General features: G+C 41.9%; 1 protein-coding gene across 3 annotated transcripts; it reads left to right on the forward strand.

Moving 5' to 3' along the window:
• Nucleotides 1–7,472: 7,472 nt before the first annotated feature.
• PRXL2A (peroxiredoxin like 2A) lies at nt 7,473–20,007 on the forward strand. Of its 3 annotated transcripts, none has more exons than XM_086466794.1 (6): nt 7,473–7,504; nt 13,418–13,597; nt 13,957–14,048; nt 18,169–18,309; nt 19,361–19,525; nt 19,663–20,007. In XM_086466794.1, exons 2-6 carry the CDS (start codon nt 13,420–13,422, stop codon nt 19,759–19,761), a joined length of 675 nt encoding a protein of 224 aa, XP_086322920.1. In that variant the 5' UTR covers nt 7,473–7,504; nt 13,418–13,419; the 3' UTR covers nt 19,762–20,007. The 3 variants fall into 3 exon arrangements, with proteins under 3 accessions (XP_086322920.1, XP_086322919.1, XP_009953237.2); XM_086466793.1 differs by lacking the exon at nt 7,473–7,504 and adding an exon at nt 10,604–10,738; XM_009954935.2 differs by lacking the exon at nt 7,473–7,504 and having other exon boundaries at nt 13,281–13,597.
• Nucleotides 20,008–20,576: the final 569 nt, after the last annotated feature.

Consider the following 20,576-nt stretch of genomic DNA (forward strand, 5'->3'; position numbering starts at 1 on the left):
GGCATTTGATGATGGGGGGTTTTTTGGCACATCTCTCATCTAGAAATTGCCTCAATTCAGAGCCTCTCTGAGTCATCCTTAAAATGCTTACGTAGGGCTTCCCCTCATTCAATAAAAACACAACTAATGGTTTCTATGTGAGTCTAATGGCTACAGTTCATAATTCTGGGTTTCGCTGTCCTCCCTATTTAGCATTTAGGATATTGCTCATCTGGCTTGGTAGATCTTTAGTCGTTTTTTTCACCTGTCTTCTCCCAGACAAAGTGACTTTCATTCACATTCTGTAAGTCTTTTAAGCCTGCAGTCTGTCTCTTACTACACATGAAAAGCTGTAACTTAATAAGGATTTCACTAGCTCTGCTCTTCTCCAGTGTTTTCTCAACTGTAGCTAACCAGAGCAGGTTTTCTATTAGAACAATAACTGGCATAAGCAAAAAAACCACTTGCCAAATCATCTCAGGGTGCTAACTTTGTTTTCTGTGAATGTTCTTGGATCATAATAGTAAAACCACAGGAATGGAGAATGACATGTATCATTTCCTGAAGAGTTGTGGCTTGAAATGCAATTAGCCTTACCACTCCCCCTTCTACATGTCTAAGCAATCTCCCTTCTCTCCCAGAAGTCTTGAGTTTTAAGCCTAACCTGCAAGATGCGTGAACAATCCCCAATTTAAAAATGCTGTTTTGGTAGTGCAGCATAAACAATCCCCAATTTAAAAATGCTGTTTTGGTAGTGCAGCATAGCAAATGGTGACCTTTTCAATATTATCAGTGCTCTGTTTCACACCACCCATTACAAACTCCACTATCAACTGCTTATCACCCAAATATAACCAGTTAAATCAAGAACAGGAAACAAAATGCATTAAAATTATGCTTGTTTTCAACTTAACAAAATGGTTTATCCGTGAAGTACTTGAGTTTTACCCCTTACACAATCATTTTAAGTATGTACTACACTGAAGTTTGATGATTTATGCAGTGGCAAAAATGACAGCGGTTGTGAGCAAAGTGGGTGTGGGGAGAAACGCTTGAGCGCAAATACATTTAAACACGTTACTGAAAGAAGACAGTATGGCGTTTGGGGTTTTGTTTTCAACTTAAAAGAAAACTATGTGTTCTTCAAACCAATTACTAGATTTGACAAGCTTTATCTAATGAACAAAATATTCAAGCAAAATCTCTATGATGGCTTTGTGAACTTTTAGCTCTGGCTAGGTGACTAAACCAGCGTCACCAAAAAGTGACCTAGGATATAACTTGGTTCTAGGAAGAAAGACTGATCATGAGTTAATTCTGTATTCTGCTGGAAATGTTACAGGAAGTCCTTTACATTCCCATTAAAGGCACATGAACACATATGTTTCAGGAAATAGAACTTGCAGATGTGATGCTGCGGACTTGAAATGTACCTTGCTTAGTAGAATGTCTTTCTTTTGCATTTATCTGCTTGACGTATGCCCCTGTCGGTTTAAGTCAGAGTCATTCAGATACTTCAGATTGTGCATTAGGTGCTTTGTTATATTGCTTTTCTTTCGTTGTGATGAAAGTTAAGTAAGCGTTGTAGATGTCAGTGTGGACACAGTCGGTGTCCTCAGAGATGAAGACGACATCCACAAAGAATGAAATGGAAACCATACATTGAAAAGATGAAATACGTATTTTGTGGCCCTTCATAGGTTAATACGTTCTATAAAGACAACAAATGCTAACAAAGTACAGATATATAGTGTTGAAATTAAGTGTGATAGTAAAACACTGGTATTTGCTCTAGCAGAAGAGAATTGCACAAATAATTCAATGTAGTAAGAGGATTAAAAGCCTAACTCTAAGACTATGGTTAGAGTGTGGCTGTAGCTCTGCTAGATTAGAAGTTTGCTGTGCCCAGCTACTCATTACTGCCTTACCACCACAAGTTGCAACTGAGGTTTGCTGGCCTGTGTGTTTGATTCCTAGCCAAGTTCTGTCAAAATGAACCAAATTGGCGTCAACACTTTTAATAGCAGGGTTATTTTGGTTTTCTAACGCAGGTGTTGGCAGAAGAGGTTATGGAATTTCTCTCTCGGATTTTAAATATTAAGAGCAGCTCATCTACTACTGGAGAAGCTCAAATTTGTTAGAGAAAGCCCAGTTTTCTTCCTTAGTATTTCAACAAATAATTCCGAGTAACGGCAAAATCAACCAGTAAATCAACAGGTGATTTTAAACCGTACAAATTGGTTACCTCCAAACTTTACATATGTATATAAAAAAATATTTACACCAGTTTTTCTAGCTGCATGCAACCAACTTGGTGAGATATGTTGTTTGAGTATAGAAGCTAGCTGTCTTAAGGCCAAGGACACTTTACTTAATTGTATTAGTAACACAAGCCTTGTCCTTACTGATGGCTTGTATAGATTGCAAGGTGCATAACTACTGTTGAAGCCTACAGCAAGGAATTACGCAGGTCAGATTTGCCCCAACAGCTTGAAAAAGAGATAGCCTAGAAACATGTTGGGTGCCTGGATTTTAATAGAGACTATGTGGTAGTTGTGGGCGGTTAACCAGGTCCACTGCAGAATTACTGTTTTCCTCAGATGTCCTGATCTCACAGAAGTGCAGTTCCTGCCTTTTCGGTGCTATCAATATGGATATTTCGGGATGTTCAGGAGCCTGTTTTTGCTTATAGAGCCTGAAACCTGATCACTATTCTAGTGGCTTGAATAGTCATTAAAAATAACTCTTTTTACTAGGCCTCAGTGTCCTACCTAGTATGAGACAAACTAAAAAACTGGAATAGAATAACAGTATAGGTAGCACTGCAGTAAAGGGAACAAAGGAAGACTATAGGCCACGGAGATTCAATTCAGTTACACTTACCTGATGTAAAGATACTGGAGACTGAAGGACAGACAGGACAGAGTCTAGTTGGAGGCCTGTATCTAGTGGAGTCCCTCAGGTGTTGGTACTGGGACCAGTACTATTCAATGTGTTCATCAATGACCTGGAGGAGGGAACTGGGTGCACCATCAGCAAGTTTGCTGATGACACAAAACTGGGAGGAGTGGCTGACACACCAGAAGGCTGTGCTGCTATTCAGACACCTGGACAGGCTGGAGAGCTGAGCAGGGAGAAATTCAATGAAATACAACAAGGGCAAGTGTAGAGTCTTGCATCTGGGAAAGAACAACTCCATGTACCAGTACAGGCTGGGGACTGAGCTGTTGGAGAGTAGCATAGGGGAAAGGGACCTGGGGGTCCTGGTGGACAGCAGGATGGCCATGAGCCAGCAATGTGCCCTCATGGCCAAGAAGGCCAATGGCACCCTGGGGTGTATTAGAAGGAGTGTGGTCAGTAGGTTGAGAGAGGCTCTCCTCCCCCTCTACTCTGCCCTGGTGAGACTGCCTCTGGAATAGTGTCTAGTTCTGGGCCCCTCGGTTCAAGAAGGACAGGGAACTGCTTGAAAGAGTCCAGCTCAGAGCCACAAAGATGATTAAGGGGGTGGAACATCTCCCTTATGCTGAAAGGCTGAGGGAGCTGGGTCTCTTTAGCTTGGAGGAGAAGAGATTGAGGGGTGACCTCGTTAATGTTTATAAATACGTGAAGGGCGAGTGTCAGGAGGATGGAGCCAGGCTCTCCTCGGTGATGGCCAATGATAGGACAAGGGGCAACAGGTGCAAGTTGGAGTATAGAAGATTCCACATTAACATAAGGAAAAACTTTTTCACTGTGAGGGTGACAGAGCACTGGAACAGGCTGCCCAGAGAGGCTGTGGAGTCACCTTGTCTGGAGACATTTGAAACCTGCCTAGATGTGTTCCTGTGTGAGCTACTCTAGGTGGTCCTGCTCTGGCAGGGTGGTTGGACTAGATGATCTTTCAAGGTCCCTTCCAACCCCTACCATTCTGTGATTCTGTGACTAATGACCTCATCCGCTCTTTCCAAAGGCTTTGGTTATCTATTGCATTGTTGTAAATGGTAGGCTTTTCTGTGATTCAGTGTTTATTAGGCCATTGCCAAAAGACATTTGTATAAGCATCTGTATACCCATAAAAGACTTACTAATTCTTTCTTCCCGCTCTTGTCCAGATGGAGGGTGTTGCACCAATCTCTTCTTGCTGTTCCACTGTGAACTGCTCATGTGGGTGAAACTGATTTTAAAGCACCTGTAGGTCCTTTGGTTTCTTCAGCGACTACCGCACTGTGGTCTTAAGATAACTTTAAGATCCTGTGTCCAGGCTGTCTGTAGACAGACTGGTGCTTTTATTTCTTGAGAATCAGGATGAGGTAGAAAACGCCACCACATAAGTACATATCACTGTACAGCCTCCAAACACAAGATGGCTTTTGCCTGGTCTAGCTGAAACCTGTCAGTTTGCATCTGTGTGGATATGCCTTTAGAAGCACATGGGTGAAAAGTTCAAGCTGTATTTTTGTTTATATGCGTCCAATCTTATTGGCTCAATATTGAAAATCTTAATCAGTCTGGAAATCCTTCTAAAAACATAGGGCCCAGATCCTGCCTTAGCCCACCACTGTCTGTTTCCTTGTTGCTTTTGAGATCTCCTGTTTCCTGATAGAAAGGACAGTTTGTTTAATATAAGCCATTTGTCTAACCGCCCTTGGTCTACAGCTGATCTATAGAAGCATGATCCAACAAGAAACAGAAATAATTAACTTTTGAAATAACACACAGCTTTGTCATTCTGTATATAAATTGAAAGTTTCGTAATGCTAGATCATGTTTTAGCATAGATACTGATACAGTGCATGCTGGCTGACTTATGCACAGGCATGCTAGGGAACTTTAATTAACTGATAAACAAGCAGTTTGCAGACTGATACTCTTAATTCAGTTTAACTGCTGTATAACTGAATTATGAAAGCAGGAAGAGAAGGGCTCAATGTGCTTAAGAACACTATTCAAAACCTGAGAACTAGATCAAATATTGGTGCCTGTTGCTCTGTGAAATGTTCTTTTCGTGGGCATTAGGGACTTTATTATTCTTTTTAATAGGAAAAAAATGTGTGAATAACATCTGAATAGGTGTATGGAAAAGCTAAACTATAGATCAATCATAATATGGTTTTATCAAGAGGGAAAAACAGAAGACCAAAGAGGTCAAATTCCCATTCAGCTTCTCTGCCAAAACCTCTCTACCTTTCTAAAGCAAAGGCAGCAAAGGCTGTCTAGTAAGGACGTCTAATAAGGACAAAGGAGTTGTTGCTGCAACTCCACTGATGCAGCACAGTAGCTTTTCATGGAAAGCAAGCCTTTCTGGAGACATAGGCAGAGAAGGTTAGATTCCAGTATTTGCATGACACCATTTTTGAGCGCTGCATCTACTAAAAGTGTCCGTGCATTCAAGGGGGTTTGCTGTTTTGTAAAGTAGGAAGATATTCTTGGATGGAATCCAGATATGTGGGCTCAGATTTTTGTGCATTTTTCCTTTTTTACAAGAGGGACAGATGAAGTCAGCGTTACTTCTGTGATTAACTGCTTGTTGTTCTTGCCTGATGCCTTGTCATGGACTACCAAGAGCAAAGACTAAATAAAAAGATGTTTTCATCTTGTGATAGGTGGTTTTTTTCCCCCTTCAGGAATACTGGCTACCTTTGAACTGTGAAAGCCAGCTGCCAGATTGTTAGAGGTGTAACATGCAGAAGTATCATTAAGAAAAAAGTTTGGTTTATTGTTTTGTGTGCTTACCATGGCAATAAAATAATGGAGCTGCAATTCTGTCATTGCCAAATGTTGACAGGTGGAGCTACAACCATTGTGAAATTCAGAAGAAAGGCATGTTGACAGCCTGCAGAAATTAGTGTTTTAATTATATGGTGATGGCTGACCAAATTAATCAATCATTTTTTTGTCATAATGTTTTTCCAAAGATTGCTGTGGCACATTGGCAAAGGTAAATATATTCTAATGCTGATTACATTTCAGAAACAGTGAGAAAGCCACTTCAGCAAATTATGATTGGTGTTGACAGAGGACCTTCCCACGCTGGTTAAAAAGTAGAGCTATAATTTGGTTTCATAGATTTCCAAGCAAAAAAGCGGCCCCAAACCCTACAGTCCACCCAGATTCCCCAGCTCTTTCAGGTAGTCTGGTAATGCTGTTTCTGCCATGAATTATTTTTTAATTGCTGGTAAGTCTGAGTGACTTTAGTGCATTTTAAAATCCATTTCATTTCTAAAAGCATGTGTATAAAAAAAAAGCATAGCTACTATAATTTTGGGCAAAAAGACCCAAAATCTTTTCCCTGCAACTGCCTGAGACCATGTCATTCTGACATGTACTAAGCAACATGATATAATGGGGATCTGTTTTGCAAAACTGCTGCTTGGTGTTGCTGTCCCGCAGCGCAGGCCTGCTGTGCTCTGCGGTAGGAGCAGGGCAGCATGGTCAGGGAGCAGCCAGCCTCTGGGAAGTGGTGTGGTCATGTGCTCAAAGGGGTCTGTCGGGATGCTCGGGCAGGCTTCCAGGTGATGTTTCCTGGTGCATCCCAGCACACGTGGTATGTTGCCTTCGTTTTGGTCTGTGCTATTGTTGCTTCCAGTTAGCACAGACCTTATTTTGTGGTGAGATTCCTCAAAAACCCAAGCTCTATGCTAAAGATAAACAGAAACTGCAAATAAGAAGTAAACTGAGCAGGTCTAATTGCAGTGCCTGGTGACGCCCAGTTAAGAGAGAGGTAAGAAAAGGCCATTTGGTCTAGGTAAGTTCGGGACATATTGAAAACCCGTAGCTGGCATTTATTTGGAATGTAGACTCTCTGATACCATGAACGAGGTTATGTTCATTCCCCTGAGCTGCTCGTTGTGTTACTGACCAGACTGTGCTGTCATTGCTACGCCCTTGCTGTGTTTGGTGTTGCGTATTGCAAGCGCCAGGTTGACAGACCTCAGAAGATGGTCCCAAGGTAGTGAAGACAATTCCTCTGAGTTCCTGGCTGGAGCGATGCCTAGTGGCCACAAGTAACTGAAGAAGCGCGTTCGTTAAGTGATGTCGTGACATGTTACTGGCTGGTTTATCAGAGCAAGTATAGTCTTGAAGGTAATGTATATATAAGCATTTTAAGTGCCCCATTAATCAGATTACTTGAATGATAAACTCACTACATTCTTGGGCTTAAGTTGTTATGTTTGGGGGGGGGGGGGGGGGGGGGTTGCCTTAAGGACATTTAAGCACTATATCTTAAAACAGATTTCGTTTCTTTCTTTGCTTAGCCAGAACCCAAACCAATCCTAGTGAGGGGAAATGGGTCCCGGGAGGGGACAGCAGGATTTTGTTCATTCCAGTCCGTAGCGGCGGGGATGAACGCGCTGCAGCGCTCGGCGCGGAGCCCCGGAGGCGCTGGCCGAAGGGCACTCAGTGCTGCCGGGGCCGGTCCCCGCTGCGCGGCGGGGCGCGGTGCCTGCGCGGAGGGCCCCGGGGGCGGTGCCTGCGCACCACCCAGCCGCACGTGCCCTGCGGCGGCCGCGGGGCCGGGAGCGGCGGCGCGGAGCGCTGTGGCACTGTGAGTGCGGGGGGGGGCGGGCGGGGGGCGCTCGGCAGGGAGGGTGGGCGGGCGCAGGAACCGCCGCTGTACCGGCCGCGGGGGGCGGGCTGCGCCGCCCCGGCCCGGCCTTTCGCCCCATCCCCGCTCCTTCTCTGCGCCCCAGCCTCAGTGCGTGCCGGCCGGGCAGGCCCTTGTAGCGGAGCGCGGGAGAGGCGGCCGCGGCTACCGACCTGTGAGAAAGGGGGGGCCGGGGAGGGCCGTGCAGGACGGGCGTGAGGGGTGAGGTGCTCTCCCGCCGCCCGCTGAATGGCCGTGATGGCCTCCTGCTCTCACCGTCCGAGCTCTGCCGCTTCCCCCCACGTTCTGAGGTCTGAAATCCTGCTCTTGCCTGTCCTGGTGATCCCGGCTTTCTTGTGTGACTTAACCTGAGTGTAAGCAAGCACAGCAAGATCAGTGAAAGACAGAGACTCTTTGCCTCCTTTCTCATGTCATTCCTAATGCGTTGGTTTGGTCTTGGGTGCAATTGCACTACTCAGACTTAAGAAATCCACTGAAGGCATCTTCAGGCTGCTTGAAGTACCAGTCTGGAGTCCTCTCAGCCTTGCCTTCTAGAACCACAGGGACAATTACCCCATCAGACCTGGTTCATAGCACACAACAGAAAGGGTAAACCAAGTTGTGGGAAAATTGTCCTCAGCTGGGTGTATCTACTGAGATTGATGTGTTGCAGCTTCATTTATGCATAGAGCCCCCCCATGTCCTATGGGTTGGAGTAGAAACGTATTTGATTATCTTGTATTTTTGCTTTTGGTAGCAATTTTGCTGTTAGGAATTATGTAATGGGAGGAATGTGAAAGTTAAAGTATAAGCAAGGCCTAAGAATCCAAAAAGCTGGAAAAATAATTCTTAATTTAAGCTTGAATCTGCAGGAGTTATGTCTGGGTTGGAATAGGAGGGATCATTTGCTGCCCAGAGGAGCGCTGTGGTTTTGTTTTGCATTATTAGTGGGTCTGTCGGTATTCCCCTTGCCCCCCCCCCCCGCCCCCCCCACCTCTGCAGACTGCCACAGCGTGCCGCTTTCCTCTTCTGGATCCCCAGCAGACCTGTGAGTTTAGCCTGTTTCACCTTCTCGTAAGTACTTTGCAGTTCTGTGCTCCAAGTACTTCCTCCCATCTCTGTTGTATCTCCATTTTGCTGATTGAGCAGCGATTTGAATTTTCCCACACAAAGTATCTAGCAGTATCTGTTCTCTCTGAACACACACTACAGAGTTGCAAGATTTCCAGTGTTGTGCCAGAGCTCTTTGCTCTCTCTCACTCAAAACAGAAGGGTTGTTGAGATGCTGGATTTCTTTAAAACAGTCTGAGAATGGGGGAGATTATTTGGTCTAACAACTAACTTCCTTTCAAAGGAGTACGATTTGCTTGCTAAACACAGCAGCTTTCTCTTCAGCTAGAGCCAAACACAGTGTTGTACTGAATTCAGTAATGACACATGCGCAGACTGGGAAGAAAGCTAGAAAGATGACTGTTATTTGCGACATAAGGAATGGTTTGTTACAGGATCTTCACAATGGTGAAAAGAAAAAATCCCTCCTGTTGTGAAAATTATTTACATTCATGTCATCAGAAATGTTAGGAGGTTTCTTTCTGTATTGTTTTTGGAATGTAAAGGACAATTTAAGTTGGAAGGGACACTGAAGCTTCTCTAGTCAAATCCCCACTTAAAGCAGGGCTAATTTTGAAGATCAATCTGTTTTATAATCCTTAATGGTTTTTAAAAGCCCGTGAAATCTTGATGAGCATGTTACCAGGTTACTGTGAATTGTAAATTTTCTTTATAGAGTTAGATTACAAAGATATTTGTAATCATATGACTCATTTGGGGGGGGAAATGGCTCATAAAAAACAATCAGCTCAAATTGTTTGGGATATGCAAGTTGTGACAAAGCTCTGAAAGATTTTTAGGCTTCATATGGAATGTCTTGGGGAGGTTGGGAGTAGGAGAAGAAGGGAAGGAGCAGTAGTCAAAGCCATTTTAGACTAGCATATGTGCTAGTGCAGTCCAGCTTGTGAGGGTGCCCAGGAGCGTCTCCACTTTTGCTCAACTGCCTTCTTAGGAAAACTATGTAAGTAAGTCTATGTGCTACCCTGAGTTTTATTGTCAACTTGAACACACAGACTTTCCAGGGGGTTTTTGACACAGCTGCAATAGGTCCTGTTTATACTGGTAAAATAAATGTTTAAGAATAGCTATCCACTTAATGACAATTTTTTTCTCCGGTTGTGGGTGGAGGGAAATGAGACATCTAGAAAACCGTGTTTTAACTGGTCTTTACACAAAGTGAAGGCCATCAACGGGCACTTAAAACAGGATTAAGACTAAGCTTGTTTAAATTCTGGTTAGCTGAGTACTGATAGACCATAAAATAACTCACTGTTATCTTGGAAATCTCTTGTGGTCACCACAAAAAAACACAAAAAGATGTTTTTCCTTTTTCTTTGGCCTCTGGTCTCTGTAAAGAGAAGTGCTCATTCCTTTCTGGAGGTTTTAGCAATTGAGAGTGTGCAGACCTGATAGTTCCAAAGAAAATTATGCTCTTCAGCAAAGGGATGTTGCCAGTAAAGCAGGTAACCAAGCATAGAAATGCTGGATTGATTCACCAGTACAGCCTCTATATTGAAACTTTTTTCTAAAATTGTGCATTGTGATGGATTTTTAATTGTTTCCAGGGTTGTTTGTATTGTTTTGGCCTGCAGTGTGCATGTGGGGCGCTTAGAAGTAGAATAGGCTGAAACATAAGGAAAATATTAATTGTAAAAATGCACAGTTCTACAGAAAAGCATAGTTTAGCATGCAGGTCTTAAAGTTTAGTGCTGTGTTCCCAGCTTCAGAAAAGCTTTTTGTAATTCCTGTTTCCTGTACCCACCCCCCATAAAGAGGGTAACCATTATTATTTAAAAAAAAAAAAAAAAAAGATATAAGAGATAAAAAGTTGAGTTATTAAGATACCTTTAAAACAATCCTGCTGTGATTGGACAGCTGTTCTTTCATAACCGCTGCAGGGTGACTGTGGCACATATTGCTGAAAGCCAGGTCCTGGCTGCAAGGCAAAAGCTCCAGAGCTGGACTCCTGCCTAGTCCTGCCTACTCGCTACCCGTAGCAGCACCAGAGAGTCTTCTCTCCTGCCTATGCTTGCATTCGGGAGGAGCTGGTGGTGGCTGATGCTCCTGCAGGCTGCATGGGGTCTGGTGAGTGCGTGCACCTAAATGTTAAAGGCTTATGGGATCCTCTATTGTATCTTCTCCTTGTGCATTATGGCTTATGGGATGCCTGGTTGTATCTTCTTATTGTGGATTGTCGTTTGATGTTTAAAAACTCATAGAGTTTGATCACAAGGCAGTAGCGTCTGTATTTTAAGGTGAGGTGGAGGGTTGTGAAGTTATTTTGAGCCTCAGATTTCCTTATTAAAAAGTAGGTAAACAGAAATGAATCTGCTAGGTGCAAATGCTCAGCTGTTTTCCGTTTAGTCTCTTTACTTGGGGTTCAGTGACATAGATGTGTCAGGGTTCAGCCTGTCTCATTAGCAAATGTTTTCATAATCCTGGCTGCTGTTTCCCATACATATTTTTCAAAGTGGGTCGCTATGGTGTTAATTTAGGAGGGGAGGAATTTCAGTATCACCATCTGGAGCTGCTTCCTCTGTTCCCCTGTTTATTTTAATAGCAAAAGAGTTGCATATTTGAATTGTGGGTTTTTTTGTCAGTGAGTGGAGACCAAAGAGTACAAATACATTAAAGAGGTGTGTTGACTAAGCTTAATGATCTCCTCTCTATCAACTACAGCTAAGTAGAAGCTGGCTTTTAGCAATGCTAATAATAAAAAGCTATGTGAGAACTACTCATCGATCAGTTGCCACAAATTTGGCAACATTTTTGTAGACAAATGACGTGCACAAGGGATTAATACTTGGTTTTTACTCCCCCTCTCTTGTAGCTAAGAATTAAGAGAAAACCAGTTCTTGACCAGACAAGATTCAAGTCCAAAGAACAGTGAGATAATCAGACTCTCTTAACACAAAGATACTGCTGCATAACTGCAATACATTTACAGTTACATTTTTGTCATTCTGGGGTCAGGATGGTCTCTGATCTGAGTCAGAGGCAGATATCAAAAAACTGTCATTACAGTATGACTGTATTGGAAAAAAGTGTGTAGAGAAAGCAGATATGGTCAAGGAAGTTTTCCCTTGGTTAGAACTAAGTGGTGAAATGGGGTAGAATGTGTTCTCTTATCTGCATTATGTTTGTGTAAACTGGCCTTGTTTCCTGCTTGGTGTCATGGATTACTGACGTTTCTAGATGCTGCGATACTGTCTTCCTTGGTACCAAGTATGCTGTTAAAAGAGCAAAGCAATCTTGTTTCAAAATATTTTCTAGCTATTTCTGCAGGTAGGCAGTTGGTTGTATTTGTTTGTCCGTAGTATTCTGGGGCTAGTTTTAAGGATGGAAAGGTTTTTTCTCCCGGAAAATTCTAGGCACAAAAGCGAGGAGCTACTCGTTCTTACTTTCTGAATTCTGGCAACAGATAGTTGTTGGGATAAAGATTATGTGTGTCTCTGGTTGATTGCTAGTTGCAGGTCAAAACAGTAATATTTTCCTATATTTGTGAAGGGGAAAAAATGTCTCCTGTACAAAAGTATATATGGACAGCAATATTGACCAAAACAGTCTATCGGGTAATAGGGTTTTGCAGGTGGCTCTGGAAAAAATTTGATTCTTCATATTGTCTAATACTGAAGTTGGGTGACTGCAAATCTACAGCCCTTTGTAACACATAACTGTTGTGATGTAAGTGTACAGTGACTTCTTATATTTCAAAACTCCAGTGACTCTTGTACCAGTTACTGTTCAGAGCTGGATCTTGAATTTTGTCTATGAGGCAGGGCTAAGTGTGCTTTCCAGCATCCTCATAACTGATACTGCCTCACTGGAAGGTGGCTGTCAGCCTTTTCCAGGCTTGTGACACATGTGCAGCAGTCAGGATTGGGCTGGGGGAGGGGGGCGGGTTGTGAATGGATGGTGGTTAAAGAAAATTGCCACCAAACTAGAGTTACTGGTAACAACAAGCAGTGTTTGTGCTTTAACACTTGAGTGTGCATATGTAATGATTTCCATTGCAATGTTATCAGTTCTAACTGATGGGTGTGAGTTTGTTCCTGATGTACTTTCTGCTTTAGCAAGAGTGGAAATTGGGTAGCATATAGAAGGTGCATGTTTGTAATGTTGGATCACTGTGTCTAATAAAGTGGTTGCAAATCTACATATTTCTGTCTGCAGGCATGACTGATGAGCTCTAATTTTGGCTTGGTGCCTGCTTTGGTTCTAATGTGGAACTGTAAGGAACAGGAAAGGTTACCAGTTATGGTGAACCAGATATAGATTTATTAATTTTTTTTAAGTCTTCTGTGGTATGTTTGTAAAGTTCACTGCTTAATATAGATTAATGAGGGGGGAAAAAAGACATTTAATCTACAAATGCTTGTTTTTTGAAAGAAACTACTGGCTTACTGTAATAATTTAAGTTACTGGCTAACATAGAGGTCATCTTGTTAGAGGCTTTTTATTGCACACATGTACTTCAATCATCTTTTTCCCCATTGCACCTGAGCACTTTAATCATGAATGTTTTTTAGTCGGAGCAGGAAAAAGTAAGAATATCTTGTTAATAGTTTTGATGTGGGTCAGGCACAGAACTGGAATGTAATCTAGATCTTCTAAAACACAGTTCAGTACATTAATAAATATACAGATCATCTCTATTCAAACAAAAAATATCCTTGTGAGCTTTCAGTTGTTTTAATACAGTTCCTCCTTGTCTGGCATCGTTGATGTGCAGTGTTGGAGCTGCTTTCTTCTTTCTCATTCTAGAAATGTTCTTCCTGCCTGACTTCGGGATCTTCACCATGGGCATGTGGTCTGTTGGTCTTGGAGCCGTTGGTGCAGCTGTGACAGGGATCATCCTTGCTAACACAGACTTATTTTTGTCCAAGCCAGAAAAGGCTACATTGGAGTTTTTAGAGGAGATAGAGCTAAAAACTTTGGGATCAGGTAAGATTCGGGATGTTTCTTTGACAACTGGGCTTTCATAAGAACTTTGGTAAGGCCAGGGTTGGAAGAGTTTTTCTTAGTCTTTCCTAGTTATAATGCATAGTTTTGTGTCCTTGTTAGCACATAATTCTGGTGAACGAAAAGCAACCAAAACTGGTATTTCTGGATGAAACATGACAGAGTTCTAAAAATTAAATAAAGCATTAATACCTTGTTATGCATATTGATTTTATTTTTCTAATAGAACTGTATTTGAATGTGGAATTCTCTGCAGTGCTTTGTGTTATCCTTAAAGCATTAATTATTATAAACTGATATGGCTGATATTATTGTTGGTGCTGTTTCTCCTGTATAAACAGAACAAAGAACATTCAAGGCAGGTGAACTATGGAAGAAGAATGGTGCAGTGATCATGGCTGTGCGAAGACCTGGATGATTTTTGTGCAGAGAGGTACTCACTGGGCTTGGGGATTAATTAGGAAGAGCTGAGCTCTACTTGCAAAGGTTTCTTTTAAATAAAGTGGTGGTGGGGAATAGGACGGTCATTAAATACATCAGAAGTATCCGAAAGGTCCTGTTGCCTAGCCCAAACTGCTCACCAACTAACAGCACGTTTAGTTTTCTTTGCAGCAGGTTTGTATAGTCTAAGTCCTGAGCATTTTCCTTCTGAAGGTGGTGGTTACATGAATTTTACATCTGCCAGGGGCCTAGCCAATGGTAATTAGAAAGGGAGATTATGAAATCCAATTGGTAATGAGTCTTATGAGCTAGTTGTATTCCATATGTCCAAAATAAATCTCTGTGAGCCAGGTAGTCTCTGGTCAAAAGCAGCCCAAGATGGGAGTGGCAGAAAGCCATCAGATAAAGCTCATCAGCAAAAAAGAGACGTGCATAAAGAAAGGGGAGTCCCTGACTGTTCTGGATGCTGAACTTGAGGCAGGAAGGTAAGGAGTCTGAAGACAAGGAGTTCCTGTTCCCTAACAAGGTGGGTTGGCAAACAGAATTTGGTCCTTAAGTTGGCATTAGGCTCCTTAGACAGAGGTGGGACTAGACACTTAAAACACGATTTGAATGTACCGTGTGCCTGGGAACAGCCATCACTTGCACCTTGGCCATTATTTTTCCAATAGCTATGGGGAAAAATAGGTATTATGTCGTTACTCACTACTCTATAACATGGAGTAATTAATATTGCAACCACTTAATTAAGGGATCTGCTCCCATCAGTAGTAACTGTTTAAGTATGTGTAGTATTCATGGAAGGTTAAAGATTAAAGTACTTTCCTCTCTGAACAGGTGTAGCATAGGCAGGAGAATGCACTACATGCCTGACTGAGCCTTTCACATACAGTCAGACAGGAATTCATTAGTGATTTTTTTTTTTTTTTTTTTTTAATGCTGACTTCCTAAGTAGAAATAAACAGTCCAATTCAAAGAATTGTGGGGTGTTTTTTCTTTCAGGAAAAAATTGAGGAGAGAGAAATTTAGTTTTCTAATTCTTATTTTTGGTTCAGAACTTCAAATTTTTAACAGAGGCAGTCACACTGCTGATCAGCTAATTAGGGCAAAGAACTGTTTTCTATTTTAACTGTGAAAGTGTTTGAAAAAGCTTTTAAATTGTCTAAACTTGAATACTGCGTCCAGTTTCGGTATCCCCATCGTAACAGGGACATAGATCTGTTGGAATGAGTCCAGAGGAGGGCCACTAAGATGATCCAGGGGCTGGAGCAGCTCTGCTATGGGGATAGGCTGAGGGCACTGGGATTGTTCAGCCTGGAGAAGAGAAGACTTCTTCAAATAGCTGAAGGGAACCTACAGGAAGGCTGGTGAGGGACTTTTTACAAGAGTGTCCAGCAACAGGACAAGAGGAGATGGTTTTAAACTGAAGGAGAATAGCTTTAGACTAGATCTTAGGAAGAAGTTCTTCAGTGCAAGAGTGGTGAGACTCTGGAATAGATTGTCCAGAGAGGTTTTAGATGCCCACTTCCTGGAGGTGTTCAAGGCCAGGTTAGATGAGGCCTTGTGCAACTTAGTCTAGTTGAGAGGTGTCCCTGCCCATGGCAAGGAAGTTGGATTAGATGATCTCTAGGGTCCCTTCCAACCTAAGCCATTCTATGATTCTGTGATTCTGTTTTTTATTGTTCTATACTCAAAGCATTTGCCCAGTTCAGTTGCCCTTTTTTTTTTTGTTCCATTAATACTTCTCCATAATATGAAAGCTGCTTCTTTCCCCACTGTCACTGACTCTGAGCTGGTGAATGGTTCAATACAGGTGACTTGCCATATCTGTTAACCTGCAGGCAGTAGGTTTTTATTTTTTTACAAGAGACAAAATGCGCTTGGTTCCCACTGTCTTACACCTTGGAAAGGATGTTGAACTTGATCCTTGTTGACAGTACCAAGAAGGAATAAATACTTCCTTGGACACAATGGTGCCATTGAAAATTGGCTATTCTACCTCATGGATCACTGACCTGGTATCAGTGGTGAGGACATGCTTCCATTATCCACTGCAAAGGATGTCACAAATCCTACTGGAATAATGCCTTTGGATCCTTGAGAATTAAGGCCCGTAAACTTAAGAAATATGGAGTCTTTTATCTTTATCATCTGCATCCTTTTTTTGATATTTAAGATAGACTAAGTTTAACAGGACGGCACTTCTACATCTCATAGTCTGGATCTGGCCGTGTAGTGGTCGAGTGCTCCAGTCATTGTGAAGGTGCCATGGGCTTGCCCAGTATTGTAGGTATCAACTCAAGCAGTCTAAAGTAGCAGAAAAGCCATAGTTGAACTATTGAGGGACAAAGTGAAATGAGAATTGTTCTTTCGGGTTGTCCCTGCCTTGGTGGAGAGAGGAAGTATTCTGCTAGGGTGCGCTTGTCTGCTCTTTACACAAACAAGAAAACAGTTTCATAGACTAGATGAAATGGTCACAGCCCTATGGTAAGGCTGTACGGCTGTTAGGTGCTATAATTTGCCCACAAAAATAGACTTCTTTGCTTTCTCTTACTGTATCATTTTTAAATAGTAGTGAAGAAAACCATATCAGGTCTAGTCCTAGCATGCTGCTTGAAGTCTAATCTCTTGATAATTTTAAAACTTAACTATGCTCTTACATTATTCCTTCTCTCTCCCCTCCCAAAAGCCAAGCAAGGAGACACAAAATAAACCCCACTGAACTGCTGAAGTGCTTTTCTTCAAAAAGCTGATCACGGTTTGATGGTATCACTATCTCTCCAGAGACAGTGATCTCTGGCTTTACAGGGCACCCCACTGCACTAGCCTGGGCCATCAGTTCTCAGGCATGTTAGGTCGCAATCCAAATCTTTTTTGTTTTGTGGTTATGAGAGTTTTGAACTATATAAAAAAAAAATCCCAGATAAAATTGTTATTAACTCCCTTTTTAGGAAGATGATAAGGCATTTTGTTGAGGAAAAACAGAAAAAAATTACCAGATCTTTAAGAACAGAAAAGAGGGGAAAGATCTAACAAGCGTAAGCTATGATCCTTTAACTCTCACCACTCAGTACTCAAGCGTTTGCTTGTGATGCTGATTCATCCTTTTTCATTTCCTCTGGAAAAGACACAGTAGTGAACTGGAAAGCTGCCCTTACCCTTTCACCTACTGATGTCTTTCTCTAGTCTCTTTTCTCCTGTCTGTTCACCCCTATCTGTCTGCAACTTGATACTCGGTAAATTCTAGATGTCCTGCAAGCCTTTGATTTGAGGCATTTCAGTTGCGTGGCTGAGGGGTGTTCATGTAAACTGTGTCCATTTTTTAAAGCATGGAGTTCTTTGTGGAAGTTTTGTCCAGTAAAAACGTCCTTTCTTCTTTGGAGATGAGAAGAAACATATTTCAGTGTGCACTCTGATCTGTTGGAAAGCTCCGAGGTCTTTGTACAGGCTGAGAGCTGGGATTCTTTCAGCAGAAGAAAGCACCCAGCAGATGAGTGGTGGCACCTCACACTCCTACACACCAGAAAAAGCAGTATTGCTTCTAGGATACTGAAGGTGTATGAAGAAATTCCCTGATTATTTTCACAAGGGGATATGGGAAGGAGAGTGCATCTTCACTCCATTACTTTATTCTGGAATTGCGTAGCCTGCTCCTGCACAGAGCCCTCAAAATACTTTGCAAAAGGGCTGATAATTCTGTATTTCTACTTAGAAGAGAGGATTGGAAATTCTGGCCTGGGAAAGTTAAGTGATGCACAGGCAGTATCTATTCTGTATTACTTTAAAAGATAGTTGAAGTCGTAGCACAGGTAAGGTATATCTACAGCTTTGAGTGAAAAATATGTTTTCTCCCAGATTTTAATATTTTATCCAGTAAATGCTCAGAAAATCTCCTTCCTCCATGCTTAATGAAGAAGATTTTAGTAAATCTAATGAAGACCTGCCTAGGAGTAGAGCTAGCTTAAATGTCTGATTTACAAGTTTATTTCTGTTTTGTGCTTCGAGCTAGAATTTATGTATATTTCTGATGCTCCTGAAATTCAGGGTGAAGCTTTCCAACCTCCATTTACTGCCTGAAATGTTTGGTTGGGTTTTGTTTTTCTCTCTCTTAGGAGGCTTCTGAGCTCTCCTCTCTGAAACCTCAGCTGTCTAAGCTGGGTATCCCTCTCTATGCTGTTGTGAAAGAGAAGATAGAGACTGAAGTGGAGGATTTTCAGCATTATTTCAAAGGAGAAATCTTCCTGGATGAAAAGGTATAGTGAAATTGGTGGTGTTCTTTTGTTTAAAAATAAGCTTATGAATGTCCTCTTTGAAGAGCTTGTATGAATAATATAGACAGAATGTGGTCTGAATGAAAAAGGATTTAGTAGCATTGTCGTTTAAGAAGTTAATTAGCTTTGCATATATATATATATATATATGTATCTATCTATATATATATATATCTCCTGCTCAGCTTACAGACTGCTTTGTAGCTATGCAGTGGTAACATGCTGTTGCAGGATTACTCCTCCCCTTCAACAGATAAACAATGTGGCCTATTAATATTTATTCCTTTCTTCCACTGGCTCTGTTACTTGCTGATGCTTGTGATGTGTGAATCAAGGTCTGAAGGTGACAGACATAATTAATTCATGATGTACAGGCCAAATTGCAGCGATGTGGCTTGTCCCAGTACACTGGCACATGCTGTTTCACCAGTCTTGTGTCCTACAAAACCACAGCCCTGCTTATTCATTAGCCCAGAAGATGCATTTAGAAACCATTTGCCTTCTGGAGGAAAAAGAATATGTAATACTCACAATCAACTAGAAGGTACTTTATTTTCCCTCACCACTCTGCCTGTGTGAAAGAATCAGGCTGATTTAAAAAACAAACAAATAAACAAAACCCAAACAAACTCCAAAACAGATACCTGATAAAATTTCAGGACTTGGCACCACTTTTATCTCTTTACCAGCATTTTTATTGCCGTACTTCAAAAACACGAAAAAAAGATGTTTATCACAAAGCAACCTTGTTGTCAGCAATAAGGATGTAGATGTACATGGGGCTTAAATACCTGGATCATCTTAAAATCCACACGAATGGTGACAATACCACTAGCTGTCTGTGCTGGAGATAACTGATCAGGTAGTGCATTACAGAGGTTAGTTCAGGGGCAATTTCTTTTTAGCTCTGCCTGGTTAGCTTTTGTGTGTTGCGGCCATTCTTGAATACAGGGTTGGCTGGCTTCCTGAATTTCATTTGGGAGGAAAAGTCCTTTTCACTTTGTTTGCTGAGATATTTTCTGTTTCCCTGCAGAAGGGCTTCTATGGTCCACGCAGACGAAAAATGATGATGTCAGGCTTCTTTCGCTTTGGAGTCTGGCAAAATTTCTTCCGTGCTTGGAAAAGTGGATATAGTGGTAACCTGGAAGGAGAAGGATTCACCCTGGGAGGAGTATATGTGATTGGGGCAGGAGGACAGGTACTGCAGGCCATCTGGGAGGCTTTTATGTTTCCTGTGAGACCAAAAGTTTATTTACTGGAATTGTTCAGTTGCTGGACAGTTGATCTCCCATGGAGAGGCTAGTGTATGATTTTCTGTTTTGTGTCTTTGACTAGGGTGTTTTACTGGAGCATCGTGAGAAAGAATTTGGAGACAAAGTCAGCCTTCCGTCTGTCCTTGAAGCTGCTGAGAAGATAAAACAAGACACTTCATAAGTGGAAAAACAGTTGCACGTTTCTGATTACAGCTTGAAATGTAAATGCAGCTGTTTTTTGAATGTGCAGTTTAATTGCTTCTTAACTATTTAGTGATCAACGCAGAGGAAAGATTGTCTGTTCAAACATAGAAAATGATGAAAATTCTCCTGGATCTCCTTCTGTTGCTTGGCACCCTTTCAGGTGGTCAGGATTTCGACTGCTCTTTTGTGTCTGACTGTATTAATGAAAGGCTGGGTCTAAAATCTGACCTAGCCTAGATGTTTTCAGTCAGAGACAGTCAGTTGAAAACCTGTCTACCTAGGGGAGCAAAACTCTGCTAAGGCTGGGGTAGTGGAGTACCAGCTGAGGTTGAAGGATAATAAAACTTGATGTAAATGAAACGCCTTCGCTTTTTGCTTTTTCATTAACATGTAAACACATCTGTGTTTCTAGAAGAAATGCTGTCAGTCTAGATTATTCTGAGATCCTTCATTGGAGACATGCCACTGTGTCTACCTGGGAAGTTTCTTGGTGGTTAACTACTGGCTCTAGGTCTTCCATCGCTTTGTGTGATTCCCTGCAAGGAAGATTGAAAACATCTAACATTGATTTCAGAAGATAATTGTGGGACGAGGGCAAGTTCCTTCTTGCGTTTAAGAATCTGAAAAAAAAAAAAAAAAAGGGAACAATATCAGAGAGCAGATTAGGTAGAGTTTCCATCCTGGCTTGAGTTCTGCAGTAGAGTGGCTGGGCTGTTACTCCTGAAAACAGCTGTAGGGTTGCAGAGTATGATCCATGAGAGCCAGCACCATACCTAGCCAAATATATGTACC

Source organism: Leptosomus discolor, chromosome 6, assembly GCF_034619465.1.
Source record: "Leptosomus discolor isolate bLepDis1 chromosome 6, bLepDis1.hap2, whole genome shotgun sequence".
Lineage (NCBI taxonomy): Eukaryota > Metazoa > Chordata > Aves > Leptosomiformes > Leptosomidae > Leptosomus > Leptosomus discolor.